The sequence below is a fragment of the Pristiophorus japonicus genome, unplaced genomic scaffold, assembly GCF_044704955.1.
Source record: "Pristiophorus japonicus isolate sPriJap1 unplaced genomic scaffold, sPriJap1.hap1 HAP1_SCAFFOLD_29, whole genome shotgun sequence".
In the NCBI taxonomy this organism is placed as follows: domain Eukaryota; kingdom Metazoa; phylum Chordata; class Chondrichthyes; family Pristiophoridae; genus Pristiophorus; species Pristiophorus japonicus.
The window spans coordinates 2988032-3002189 of NW_027252668.1; the positions used below are offsets into that span (position 1 = coordinate 2988032).

At 53.0% G+C, this 14158-nt stretch overlaps 2 protein-coding genes across 2 annotated transcripts in view; both read right to left on the reverse strand.

Moving 5' to 3' along the window:
- The window catches only part of LOC139248123 (integrin alpha-D-like), a 24906-nt gene extending 17284 nt beyond the window's left edge, over positions 1 to 7622 (reverse strand). Inside the window, exons 1-2 of the mRNA XM_070871872.1 lie at positions 7618 to 7622; positions 4134 to 4217 (exon numbers count right to left, since the gene is read on the reverse strand). Coding sequence (XP_070727973.1) covers positions 4134 to 4217; positions 7618 to 7622 — 89 coding nt within the window. The remainder of the gene's footprint in view (positions 1 to 4133; positions 4218 to 7617) is intronic.
- Positions 4143 to 14158, reverse strand: part of LOC139248124 (integrin alpha-1-like) — a 23577-nt gene continuing 13561 nt past the window's right edge. The window contains exons 8-10 of the mRNA XM_070871873.1: positions 11234 to 11360; positions 7731 to 7810; positions 4143 to 4217 (exon numbers count right to left, since the gene is read on the reverse strand). Coding sequence (XP_070727974.1) covers positions 7788 to 7810; positions 11234 to 11360 — 150 coding nt within the window. The 3' untranslated portion in view covers positions 4143 to 4217; positions 7731 to 7787. The remainder of the gene's footprint in view (positions 4218 to 7730; positions 7811 to 11233; positions 11361 to 14158) is intronic.

Genomic DNA, 14158 nt, shown 5'->3' on the forward strand with positions numbered 1-14158 from the left:
CCTGGAAGAATTGTGTGTGTTTCAATGAGATCCCCTCTCATTCTTCTAAACTCTAGAGAATATCGGCCCAGTCTACTCAATCTCTCCTCATAGGACAATCCCCCCCATCCCAGGAATCAGTCTGGTGAACCTTCGTTGCACTCCCTCAATGGCAAGTGTCCCTCCCTGAGCCTCTCCAACTCTCTCTTCTCCTTTAAGACGTTCCTTAAAGCATACCTCTTTGTCCGAGCTTTTGGTCACCTGTCCTGATTTGACCTTATTCTCGGTGTGAAATATTTGGTCTTATCGCACACCAGTGGGACTTTTTACTGTGTTAAAGGCGTCATATAAATAAAGTTTGTTGTTGTCACAAAGCGTTTTACAGCTAAATAAAGATCGAGGGAGTGCTGCACTGTCGGAGGGGCAGTACTGAGGGAGTGCCGCACTGTGGGAGGGACAGTACTGAGGGAGCTCCGCACTGTCGGAGGGACAGTACTGAGGGAGTGCCGCACTGTCAGAGAGGCAGTACTGAGGGAGTGCTGCACTGTCGGAGGGGCAGTACTGAGGGAGCTCCGCACTTTCGGAGGGGCAGTACTGAGGGAGCACCGCACTGTCGGAGGGGCAGTACTGAGGGAGTGCCGCACTGTCGGAGGGGCAGTACTGAGGGAGCTCCGCACTGTCGGAGGGACAGTACTGAGGGAGTGCCGCACTGTCGGAGGGGCAGTACTGAGGGAGTGCCGCACTATTGGACGGGCAGTACTGAGGGAGCGCCGCACTGTCGGAGGGGCAGTACTGAGGGAATACCGCACTGTCGGAGGGGCAGTACTGAGGGAATGCCGCACTGTTTGAGGTGCAATACTGAGGGAGTGCCCACTGTCGGAGGGGCAGTACTGAGGGAGCGCCGCACTGTCGGAGGGACAGTACTGAGGGAGCGCCGCACTTTCGGAGGGGCAGTACTGAGGGAGCACCGCACTGTCGGAGGGGCAGTACTGAGGGAGTGCCGCAATGTCGGAGGGGCAGTACTGAGGGAGCTCCGCACTGTCGGAGGGACAGTACTGAGTTAGTGCCGCACTGTCAGAGGGGCAGTACTGAGGGAGTGCTGCACTGTCGGAGGGGCAGTACTGAGGGAGTGCCGCACTATTGGAGGGGCAGTACTGAGGGAGCGCCGCACTGTCGGAGGGGCAGTACTGAGGGAGCGCCGCACATTCGGAGGGGCAGTACTGAGGGAGCACCGCACTGTCGGAGGGGCAGTACTGAGGGAGCTCTGCACTGTCGGAGGGGCAGTTTTGAGGGAGCGCCGCACTGTCGGAGAGGCAGTACTGAGGGAGTGCCGCACTGTCGGAGGGGCAGTACTGAGGGAGCATTGCACTGTCGGAGGGGTAGTACTGAGGGAATGCCGCACTGTCGGAGGTATAGTACTGAGGGAGTGCCGCACTGTCGGAGGGACAGTACTGAGGGAGCTCCGCACTTTCGGAGGGGCAGTACTGAGGGAGCACCGCACTGTCGGAGGGGCAGTACTGAGGGAGTGCCGCAATGTCGGAGGGGCAGTACTGAGGGAGCTCCGCACTGTCGGAGGGACAGTACTGAGGGAGTGCCGCACTGTCAGAGGGGCAGTACTGAGGGAGTGCTGCACTGTCGGAGGGGCAGTACTGAGGGAGTGCCGCACTATTGGAGGGGCAGTACTGAGGGAGCGCCGCACTGTCGGAGGGGCAGTACTGAGGGAGCGCCGCACTTTCGGAGGGGCAGTACTGAGGGAGCACCGCACTGTCGGAGGGGCAGTACTGAGGGAGCTCTGCACTGTCGGAGGGGCAGTTTTGAGGGAGCGCCGCACTGTCGGAGAGGCAGTACTGAGGGAGTGCCGCACTGTCGGAGGGGCAGTACTGAGGGAGCACTGCACTGTCGGAGGGGTAGTACTGAGGGAATGCCGCACTGTCGGAGGTGCAGTACTGAGGGAGTGCCGCACTGTCGGAGGGGCAGTACTGAGGGAGCGCCGCACTTTCGGAGGGGCAGTACTGAGGGAATACCGCACTGTCGGAGGGGCAGTACTGAGGGAATGCCGCACTGTTTGAGGTGCAATACTGAGGGAGTGCCCACTGTCGGAGGGGCAGTACTGAGGGAGCGCCGCACTGTCGGAGGGACAGTACTGAGGGAGCGCCGCACTTTCGGAGGGGCAGTACTGAGGGAGCACCGCACTGTCGGAGGGGCAGTACTGAGGGAGTGCCGCAATGTCGGAGGGGCAGTACTGAGGGAGCTCCGCACTGTCGGAGGGACAGTACTGAGGGAGTGCCGCACTGTCAGAGGGGCAGTACTGAGGGAGTGCTGCACTGTCGGAGGGGCAGTACTGAGGGAGTGCCGCACTATTGGAGGGGCAGTACTGAGGGAGCGCCGCACTGTCGGAGGGGCAGTACTGAGGGAGCGCCGCACATTCGGAGGGGCAGTACTGAGGGAGCACCGCACTGTCGGAGGGGCAGTACTGAGGGAGCTCTGCACTGTCGGAGGGGCAGTTTTGAGGGAGCGACACACTGTCGGAGAGGCAGTACTGAGGGAGTGCCGCACTGTCGGAGGGGCAGTACTGAGGGAGCATTGCACTGTCGGAGGGGTAGTACTGAGGGAATGCCGCACTGTCGGAGGTGCAGTACTGAGGGAGTGACGCACTGTCGGAGAGACAGTACTGAGGGAGCGCCGCACTTTCGGAGGGGCAGTACTGAGGGAGCACCGCACTGTCGGAGGGGCAGTACTGAGGGAGTGCCGCAATGTCGGAGGGGCAGTACTGAGGGAGCTCCGCACTGTCGGAGGGACAGTACTGAGGGAGTGCCGCACTGTCAGAGGGGCAGTACTGAGGGAGTGCTGCACTGTCGGAGGGGCAGTACTGAGGGAGTGCCGCACTATTGGAGGGGCAGTACTGAGGGAGCGCCGCACTGTCGGAGGGGCAGTACTGAGGGAGCGCCGCACTTTCGGAGGGGCAGTACTGAGGGAGCACCGCACTGTCGGAGGGGCAGTACTGAGGGAGCTCTGCACTGTCGGAGGGGCAGTTTTGAGGGAGCGCCGCACTGTCGGAGAGGCAGTACTGAGGGAGTGCCGCACTGTCGGAGGGGCAGTACTGAGGGAGCACTGCACTGTCGGAGGGGTAGTACTGAGGGAACGCCGCACTGTCGGAGGTGCAGTACTGAGGGAGTGCCGCACTGTCGGAGGGGCAGTACTGAGAGAGTGCAGTACTGTCAGAGGGGCAGTACTGAGGGAGCGCTGCACTGTCGGAGGGGCAGTACTGAGGGAGCGCCGCACTGTCGGAGGGGCAGTACTGAGGGAGTGCCGCAATGTTGGATAGGTGTGAGGAAATGCAGTTTGGGGGAGGGCTCACAAGGCGAGGGAATACACATTAAATGGTAGGATACTGAGAGGTGTAGAGGAACAGAGGGATCTTGGAGTGCAGGTCCACAGATCCCTGAAGGTAGCAGGCCAGGTAGATCAGGTGGTTAAGAAGGCATACGGGATACTTGCCTTTATTGGCCGAGGCACAGAATACAAGAGCAGGGAGGTTATGCTTGAACTGTATAAAACACTGGTTAGGCCACAGCTGGAGTACTGCGTGCAGTTCTGGTCACCACATTACAGGAAAGATGTGACTGCAATGGAGAGGGTGCAGAGGAGATTTACCAGGATGTTGCCTGGACTGGAGAATTTTAGCGATGAGGAAAGATTGGATAGGCTGGGATTGTTTTCTTTGGAACAGAGGAGGCTGAGGGGAGACCTGATTGAGGTGTATAAAATGATGAGGGGCCTGGATAGGGTGGATAGGACGGACCTGTTTCCCCTTAGCAGAGGGGTCAACAACCAGGGGGCCTTGATTTAAAGTAATTGGGGGGAGGTTTAGAGGGGATTTGAGGGGAAATGACTTCACCCAGAGGGCGGTGGGGGTCTGGAACTCACGGCCTGAAAGGGTGGTAGAGGCAGAAACCCTCACCACATTTAAAAAGTACCTGGAGGTGCACTTGAAGTGCCGTAACCTACAGGGCTATGGACCCAGAGCTGGAAAGTGGGATCAGGCTGGGTAGCTCTTGGTCGGCCGGCGAGGATACGATGGGCCGAATGGCCTCCCTCCATGCTGTAAATTTCTGTGACTCTATGATAACTGTAAGCGGAGACAGAAGTCTCACCTGGAGATGATGACTTTAACAGCGTATTGAACAGGAATGATCCTCGTGTGAACACTGTCCTTCAGAATCCTCAGTTCATTCTCACTAAAGGAAGAATTTCACCCAGCGTTAGTCATGTGAAGATTAATAATCTTACTCTTAGTCACTGTCCCATCAAACACTCCCAGGGCAGGTGCAGCACGGGGTTAGATACAGAGTAAAGCTCCCTCTACACTGTCCCATCAAACACTCTCAGGGCTGGTACAGCACGGGGTTAGATATAGAGTAAAGCTCCCTCTACACTGTCCCATCAAACACTCCCAGGGCAGGTACAGCACGGGGTTAGATACAGAGTAAAGCTCCCTCTACACTGTCCCATCAAACACTCCCAGGGCAGGTACAGCACGGGGTTAGATACAGAGTAAAGCTCCCTCTACACTGTCCCATCAAACACTCCCAGGGCAGGTACAGCACGGGGTTAAATACAGAGTAAAACTCCCTCTACACTGCCCCATCAAACACTCCCAGGGCAGGTACAGCATGGGGTTAGATATAAAGTAAAGCTCCCTCGACACTGTTCCATCAAGCACTCCCAGGGCAGGTACAGCATGGGGTTAGATACAGAGTAAAGCTCCCTCAACACTGTCCCATCAAACACTCCCAGGGCAGGTACAGCACACGGGCTAGATACAGACTAAAGCTCCCCCTACACTGTCCCATCAAACACTCCCAGGGCAGGTACAGCACAGGGTTAGATACAGAGTAAAGCTCCCTCTACACTGTCCCATCACACACTCCCAGGGCAGGTACAGCACGGGGTTAGATACAGAGTAAAGCTCCCTCTACTATCCCATCAAACACTGCCAGGGCAGGTGCAGCACGGGTTAGATACAGAGTAAAGCTCCCTCTACACTGTCCCATCAAACACTCCCAGGGCAGGTACAGCATGGGGTTAGATATAGAGTAAAGCTCCCTCGACATTGTCCCATCAAGCACTCCCAGGGCAGGTACAGCACGGGTTAGATACAGAGTAAAGCTCCCTCTACACTGTCCCATCAAACACTCCCAGGGCAGGTACATCACGGGGTTAGATACAGAGTAAAGCTCCCCCTACACTGTCCCATCAAACACTCCCAGGGCAGGTACAGCATGGGGTTAGATACAGAGTAAAGCTCCCTCTACACTGTCCCATCACACACTCCCAGGGCAGGTACAGCATGGGGTTAGATACAGAGTAAAGCTCCCTCAACACTGTCCCATCAAACACTCCCAGGGCAGGTACAGCACGGGTTAGATACAGAGTAAAGCTCCCTCTACATTATCCCATCAAACACTCCCAGGGCAGGTACAGCATGGGTTTATTGCTGAGCATTTGGCCTAGACAACAAGTGAGGAGGTTGCTGTTCAGCCCTCAACCATCGTCTCAAGAACATAAGAAATAGGAGCAGGAGTCGGCCATTTGGCCCCTCGAGCCTGCTCTGCCATTTAATACGACCATGGCTGATCTGATCATGGACTCAGCTCCACTTCCCTGCCCGCTCCCCATAACCCTTTATTCCCTTATCGCTCAAAAATCTGTCTATCTCCGCCTTAAATATATTCAATGACCCAGCCTCCACAGCTCTCTGGGGCAGAGAATTCCACAGATTTACAACCCTCAGAGAAGAAATTCCTCCTCATCTCAGTTTTAAATGGGCGGCCCCTTATTCTGACACCATGCCCCCTAGTTTTAGTTTCCCCTATGAGCGGAAACATCCTCTCTGCATCCACCTTGTCGAGCACCCTCATTATATTATAAGTTTCGATAAGATCACCTCTCATTCTTCTGAACTCCAATGAGTAGAGGCCCAACCTGCTCAACCTTGCTTCGTAAGTCAACCCCTTCATCTCCGGAATCAACCGAGTGAACCTTCTCTGAACAGCCTCCAATACAAGTATATCCCTCCTTGAATACGGAGACCAAAACTGCACGCAGTACTCCAGGTGTGGCCTCACCAATACCCTGTACAGTTGTAGCAGGACTTCCCTGCTTTTATACTCTATCCCCCTTGCAATAAAGATCAAGATATCATTTGCCTTCCTGATCACTTGCTGTATCTGCATACTAACTTTTTGTGTTTCATGTACAAGGACCACCAGGTCCCTCTGTACTGCAGCACTTTGCAATTTTTCTCGATTTAAATTATAATTTGCTTTTCTATTTTTTCTGCCAAAGTGGATAACCTCACATTTTCCCACATTATACTCCATCTGCTCACTCACTTGGCCTGTCTATATCCCTTTGCAGATTTTTTGTGTCCTCCTCACACTTTGCTTTCCCACCCATCGTTGTATCATCAGCAAACTTGGCTACATTACACTCGGTCCCCTCATCCAAGTCATTATTATTGATTGTATATAGTTGAGGACCCAGCACCGATCCCTGCGGCACCCCACTAGTTACTGTTTGCCACCCGGAAAATGACCCATTTATCACAACTCTCTCTGTTTTCTGTTTGTTAACCAATCCTCTATCCATGCTAATATATTACCCCCAACCCCGTGAGCTTTTATCTTGTGCAGTAACCTTTTATGTGGCACCTTATCGAATGCCTTCTGGAAATCCAAATACACCACATCCACTGGTTCCCCCTGATGCACCCTGTTCATTACATCCTCAAAGAACTCCAGCAAATTTGTCAAACATGATTTCCCTTTCATAAAACCGTGCTCACTCTGATTGATTGAATCACGCTTTTCCAAATGTCCCGCTACTGCTTCCTTAATAATGGACTCCAGCATTTTCCCAACCACAGATGTTAGGTTATGTTATATATGCGGACTATAGTTATACTCTCTGTGTCGTCACCGTATAGTTGTATAAGATCTTGTTATCTGATGTACTATCAATAAGGTTTGCACTGTGTATATACTATGCTGGCACCACTAGAGGGTGCAACTGGTGGAGACCGAGGTTTCCTGCCCCTGTAGCAGAGGCTGTCCACCAGAGGGCACTGCGGTGGGAGACCTGAGGGTCACCTGCATAGGTGTGCAGGGGGCCCAGTATAAAAGGCTGCCCACCATGCTTTTGCCTCACTCTGGGGTTACGAATATTGGACCAAGGTCACTACAGTTTGAGTACAACACATTGCCTCGTGGATTCATTCTTAAGTGCATTACGGACATAACAGATTAACTGGTCTGTAGTTTCCTGCTTTTTGTTTCCCTCCTTATTTAAATAGGGGCGTTACATTTGCGGTTTTCCAATCCGCTGGAACCGCTCCAGAATCCAGGGAATTTTGGTAGATTACAACCAATGCATCCACTATCTCTGCAGCCACTTCTCTTTCAACCCTCGGATGTAAGCCATCAGGTCCAGGGGACTTGTCCGCCTTTTGTCCCGTTATTTTACCGAGTACTACATCATTAGTGATAGTGATTGCAATAAGTTCCTCCCTCCCGATAGCCCCTTGATTATCCCACGAGTCAGAAACCTTAAACGTCCCACCCCAAGTCCTCTGCTCACTCCATGGCTCCCCTCCCTGCCCCCCAACACCCGCTCCCTTCTCTCCCGCCCAGACCGAGATCAGGAGCTCGCTCAACTTCCTCGCGGGCTTGGAGGCTGAGCAAGTGGCCTACCTCTTGGCCTCAACTTTGATCGGCACGCTCTCCTGCCGGGTCGAGTCGTCGGCGATTTCAAACGTAACGACAAACATTGCCTGGAACACACAAGAATAATTCACCAAGACTGACCGGAGAATCACAGATGTTCACAGTTATGTTCAGAATAACTCCTCAAGCCGGTATTGTCAGCTCAAACTGTTGTGAGCTTGGTCTCTTTATTCAGACTCTAGAGTGAGGAAACAGCACTTTATACCTGCTCACCCAGGGTGCACAGGTGACCCGGAGGTCTCCCACAGGTGTGCCCCCTAGTGGCAAACCTTACATATTGCTGAGTTTTACACACGTATATAACATTTACAGCACGGAGGGAGGCCATTCGGCCCATCGTGTCCTCGCCGGCCGACCAAGAGCTACCCAGCCTGATCCCACTTTCCAGCTCTGGGTCCGTAGCCCTGTAGGTTTACGGCACTTCAAGTGCACCTCCAGGTACTTTTTAAATGTGGTGAGGGTTTCTGCCTCTACCACCCTTTCAGGCAGTGAGTTCCGCCCCAGACCCCCACCGCCCTCTGGGCGAAGACATTTCCCCTGAAATCCCCTCGAAACCTCCCCCCAATTACTTTAAATCAATGCTCCCTGGTTGTTGACCCCTCTGCTAAGAGAAACAGGTCCGTCCTATCCACCCTATAAAAGGCCCATCAGTCAGTCAGGGAGCGACAGATTCGAGGAGAAACTCGAGGGTTCGGAGGAGAGGCAAAAAAAGAAGTGGAAAGAAATCGAAAGGTGACGTCACAGCCCAGGGGGTAAGTGATTGGCCGGTGATTGGTAAGTAGTTTTTCTTTTTCGTTTCTCTATCAGTAAGTAACCTTGCGGCATTATTGTTGCCAAACTAAGTTAATCTAAGGGTTAAGTCATGGCAGGAGAGCTTGGACACGTGTTATGCTCCTCCTGTGCTATGTGGGAAGTCAGGAGGCTTCCTGTGTCCCTGACGATGACGTGTGCGGGAAGTGCATCCGCCTGCAGCTCCTGACAGACCGCATTGCGGCACTGGAGCTGCGGGTGGATTCACTCTGGAGCATCCACAATGCTGAGGTTGACGTGAGTAGCACGTTTAGTGAGTTGGTCTTACCGCAGGTAAAGGGTACCAGCCAGATAGGGGATGGGTGACCAACAGGAAGAGCAGTGCAAGGAAGGTAGTGCAGGGGTCCCCTGCGGTCATCCCCTGCAAAACAGATACATCGCTTTGGGTACTGTTGGGGGGGGGGGGGGTCACTCATCAGGGGAGAGCAGCAGCAGCCAGGTTCATGGCACCGTGGTGGGTTCTGCTGCACAGGAGGGCAGGAAAAAGAGTGGGAGAGCGACAGTGATAGGAATTCTATTGTAAGGGGAATAGATAGGCGTTTCTGCGGCCGCAACCGAGACTCCAGGATGGTATGTTGCCTCCCTGGTGCAAGGGTCAAGGATGTCTCGGAGCGGGTGCAGGGCATTCTGAAAAGGGAGGGTGAACAGCCAGTTGTAATGGTGCATATAGGCACCAACGATATAGGTAAAAAAACGGGATGAGGTCCTACGAGACGAATTTATAGAGCTAGGAGCTAAATTAAAAAGTAGGACCTCAAAAGTATTAATCTCAGGATTGCTACCAGTGGCACGTGCTAGTCAGAGTAGGAATCGCAGGATAGCTCAGATGAATACGTGGCTTGAGCAGTGGTGCAGTAGCGAGGGATTCAAATTCCTGGGGCATTGGAACCGGTTCTGGGGGAGGTGGGACCAGTACAAACCGGACGGTCTGCACCTGGGCAGGACCGGAACCAATGTCCTCAGGGGAGTGTTTACTAGTGCTGTTGGGAAGGAGTTAAACTAATATGGCAGGGGGGTGGGAACCTATGCAGGGAGACAGAGGGAAGTAGAATGGAGTCAGAAGCAAAAGATAGAAAGATGAAAAGTAAAAGTGGAGGGCAGAGAAACCCAAGGCAAAAAACAAAAAGGGCCACATTACAGCAAAATCTGAAAGGGGCAAAGTGTGTTCAAAAGACAAGCCTGAAGGCTCTGTGCCTCAATGCGAGGAGTATTCGGAATAGGGTGGATGAATTAACTGCGCAGATAGCAGTTAACGGGTAGATGTAATTGGCATCACGGAGACATGGCTCCAGGGTGACCAAGGTTAGGAACTCAACATCCAGGGGTATTCAACATTTAGGAAGGATAGACAGAAAGGAAAAGGAGGCAGGGTGGCGTTGCTGGTTAAAGAGGAAATTAATGCAATAGTAAGGAAGGACATTAGCCTGTATGATGTGGAATTGGTATGGGTGGAGCTACGGAATACCAAAGGGCAGAAAACACTAGTGGGAGTTGTGTACAGACCACTAAACAGTAGTAGTGAGGTTGGGGACAGCATCAAACAAGAAATTAGGGATGTGTGCAATAAAGGTGCAGCAGTTATCATGGGCGACTTTAATCTACATATAGATTGGGCTAACCTAACTGGTAGCAATGCGGTGGAGGAAGATTTCCTGGAGTGTATTAGGGATGGTTTTCTAGACCAATATGTCGAGAAACCAAGTAGAGGGCTGGCCATCCTAGACTGGGTGATGTGTAATGAGAAAGGACTAATTAGCAATCTTGTTGTGCAAGGGCCCTTGGGGAAGAGTGACCATAATATGGTAGAATTCTTCATTAAGATGGAGAGTGACACAGTTAATTCAGAGACTAGGGTCCTGAACTTAAGGAAAGGTAATTTCGATGGTATGAGGCGTGAATTGGCTAGAATAGACTGACGAATGATACTTAAAGGGTTGATGGTGGATAGGCAATGGCAAACATTTAAAGATCACATGGATGAACTTCAACAATTGTACATCCCTGTCTGGAGTTAAAATAAAATGGGGAAGGTGGCTCAGACCAGAACTGTGCACAGTGCTCCAAGTGTGGTCTAACCAAGATTCGAGACAAGTTGAACATAACTTCTCTTTTTTTCATTTCTATCCCTCTAGCCATAAACCCTAGTTCTTGGTTTGCTTTGCTTATGGCCTTGTTAACCTGCATCGCTACTGTTCGTGATTTGGGCATTTGTAATTCCCAGCTCCCTCTGTTCCCCTTCCCTGAGACTCAACTGTGACCCCGACCGAACCCCCTCTGGATTACTGCTGGGATTAACTGGGGCATCCGCCTCGTTGTGGGATCTTGCTGTATGCACCAAAATTGTCCGCTGCGTTCTTCTTGGGCCAAACCCCACACCCTTCCCCAGCCATCGCTCCCTCACCCTCCCCACTCAACGCCCCCTTAACTCCCCCTCACCCGCCCCACTCAACGCCCCCTTAACTCCCGCTCACCCTCCCCACTCAACGCCCCCTCACCCCCCCCTCACCCTCCCCACTCAATGCCCCCTCACCTGCCCCCCTCACCTCCCCATCCACCCAATGCCCCCTCACCCCCCCCCAACTCCAGCACCCGCATCGCCCGAGACTTTGAATAACGCGCGCCGCTCCCACAGTCGGATAGCCAGCGGACGGCCCGTTTACCGAGGTAGGCGTTCTTCATGTTGCTCTGGGCCTTGGAGACGTTGATGAATGTCGAAGTGTTGCCCCTGAACTCCACCAGGCCCCCCGACCAATCGAAGGCTCCCACGGCCCCAAAGGCGATAGCATCCTGTTAGAATCACAGAATCACAGACATTTACCGCACGGAGGGAGGCCATTTCGGTCCATCGTGTCCGCCCCGGCCGACCAAGAGCTACTCAGCCTAATCCCACTCTCCAGCTCTGGGTCCGTAGCCCTGCAGGTTACGGCACTTCAGGTGCACCTCCAGGTACTTTTTAAATGTGGTGAGGGTTTCTGCCTCTACCACCCTTTCAGGCAGTGAGTTCCCCCCCAGACCCCCACCACCCTCTGGGTGAAGACATTTCCCCTCAAATCCCCTCTAAACCTCCCCCCAATTACTTTAAATCTATGCCCCCTGGTTGTTGACCCCTCTGCTAAGGGGAAACAGGTCCGTCCTATCCACTCTATCCAGGCCCCTCATCATTTTATACACCTCAATCAGGTCTCCCCTCAGCCTCCTCTGTTCCAAAGAAAACAACCCCAGCCTATCCAATCTTTCCTCATCGCTAAAATTCTCCAGTCCAGGCAACATCCTGGTAAATCTCCTCTGCACCCTCTCCAGTGCAGTCACATCTTTCCTGTAATGTGGTGACCAGAACTGCACGCAGTACTCCAGCTGTGGCCTAACCAGTGTTTTATACAGTTCAAGCATAACCTCCCTGCTCTTGTATTCCATGCCTTAGCCAATAAAGGCAAGTATTCCATGTGGCTTCTTAACCACCTGATCTACCTGGCCTGCTACCCTCAGTACTGCCCCTCCGACAGTGCGGTGCTCCCTCAGTACTGCCCCTCCGACAGCGCGGCGCTCCTTCAATACTGCCCCTCCGACAGTGCGACACTCCCTCAGTACTGCCCCACCGACAGTGCGGCGCTCCCTCAGTACTGCCCCTCCGACAGTGCGGCGCTCCCTCAGTACTGCCCCTCCGACAGTGCGGCGCTCCCTCAGTACTGCCCCTCCTACAGTGCGGCGCTCCCTCAGTACTGCCCCTCCGACAGTGCGGCACTTCCTCAGTACTGCCCCTCCGACAGTGCGGCACTCCCTCAGTACTGCCCCTCCGACAGTGCGGCACTCCCTCAGTACTGCCCCTCCGACAGTGCGGCACTCCCTCAGTACTGACCCTCCGACAGTGCGGCACTCCCTCAGTACTGCCCCTCCGACAGTGCGGCACTCCCTCAGTACTGCCCCTCCGACAGTGCGGCACTCCCTCAGTACTGCCACCTGCATTATGGGGAACTCGTGTCTGCGGTGTGTGTGTGAGACTGTAACCCATGACTTTCTGACTCGGGGCGAGAGAGACAGAGCCACTGAGACACAGCTGGCACCACGGAGGGGGCTTTTGAAGGTGGGCAGATCAGGGTTGAGGAGGACCTTGAATTGAGCTTTGGATAAATCTATTCAGGGGAGAACCTTGAGGCTCAAAGAGGGTTCGTTGCCCAACCCCCTCACATGCCACCTACCCCTACCATACTCGGGCTCCAGAACATAGAAACATCGAGAACGGGAGCAGTAGGCCATTCGGCCCCTCGAGCCTGCACCATTCAATATGATCCTGGCTGATCCTTTATCTCAACACCATATTTCCGCTTTCTCCCCATACCCCTTGATGCCTTTTGTGTCTAGAAATCTATCTATCTCCCTCTTAAATATATTCAGTGACTTGGTCTCCACAGCCTTCTGTGGTAGAGAATTCCACAGGTTCACCACCCTCGGAGTGAAAACATTTCTCCTCATCTCGGTCCGAAATTTCCTCCCCCGTATCCTGAGACTGTGACCCCTTGTTCTAGACTCCCCAGCCCAGGGGAAACATTCTCCCCGCATCCAGTCTGTCCAACCCCGTCAGAATTTTATACCTTTCAATGAGATCCCCGCTCATTCTTCTAAACTCCAGTGAATACAGGCCTAGTCGACCCAATCTCTCCTCATACGACAGGACTGCCATCCCAGGAATCAGTCTGGTGAACCTTCGCTGCACTCCCTCTGTGGCAAGTATATCTTTCCTTAGGTCAGGAGACCAAAACTGCTCACAATACTCCAGGTGTGGTCTCACCAAGGCCCTGTATAACTGGAGTAAGACCTCCTTGCTCCTGTACTCAAACCCTTTTGCAATGAAGGCCAACATACCATTTGTCCCTAACTGCTTGCTGCACCTGCATGTTTGCTTTCAATGACTGGTGTACAAGGACACCCAGGTTATCTGTACATCCACACTTCCCAAGTCATCACCATTTAAATAATACTTTGTCCTTATGTTTTTTTCTACCGAAGTGGATAACTTCACACATTTATCCACGTTATACGGCATCTGCCATGTGTTTGCCCACTCACACAACCTATCTAAATCATCTTGCAGCATCTTTACATCCTCCTCACAACTCACAATCCCACCTCGTTTTGTGTCGTCAGCAAACTTGGAAATATTACATTTGGTTCCCTCATCCAAATCATTTATATATATATTGTGAACAGCTGGGGTCCAAACACCAATAAGACCATAAGAAATAGGAGCAGGAGTAGGCCATACAGCCCCTCAAGCCTGCTCCGCCATTCAATAAGACCATGGCTGATCCGATCATGGACTCAGCTCCACTTCCCCGCCCACTCCCCATAACCCTTCACTCCCTCATCGCTCAAAAATCTGTCTATCTCCACCTTAAATATATTCAATGTCCCAGCCTCCATAGCTCTCTGCGGCAGAGAATTCCACAGATTTACAACCCTCTGAGAGAAGAAATTCCTCCTCATCTCAGTTTTAAATGGGCGGCCCCTTATTCTAAGATTATGCCCCCGAGTTCTAGTCTCCCCCATCAGTGAAAACATCCTCTCTGCATCCACCTTGTCAAGCCCCC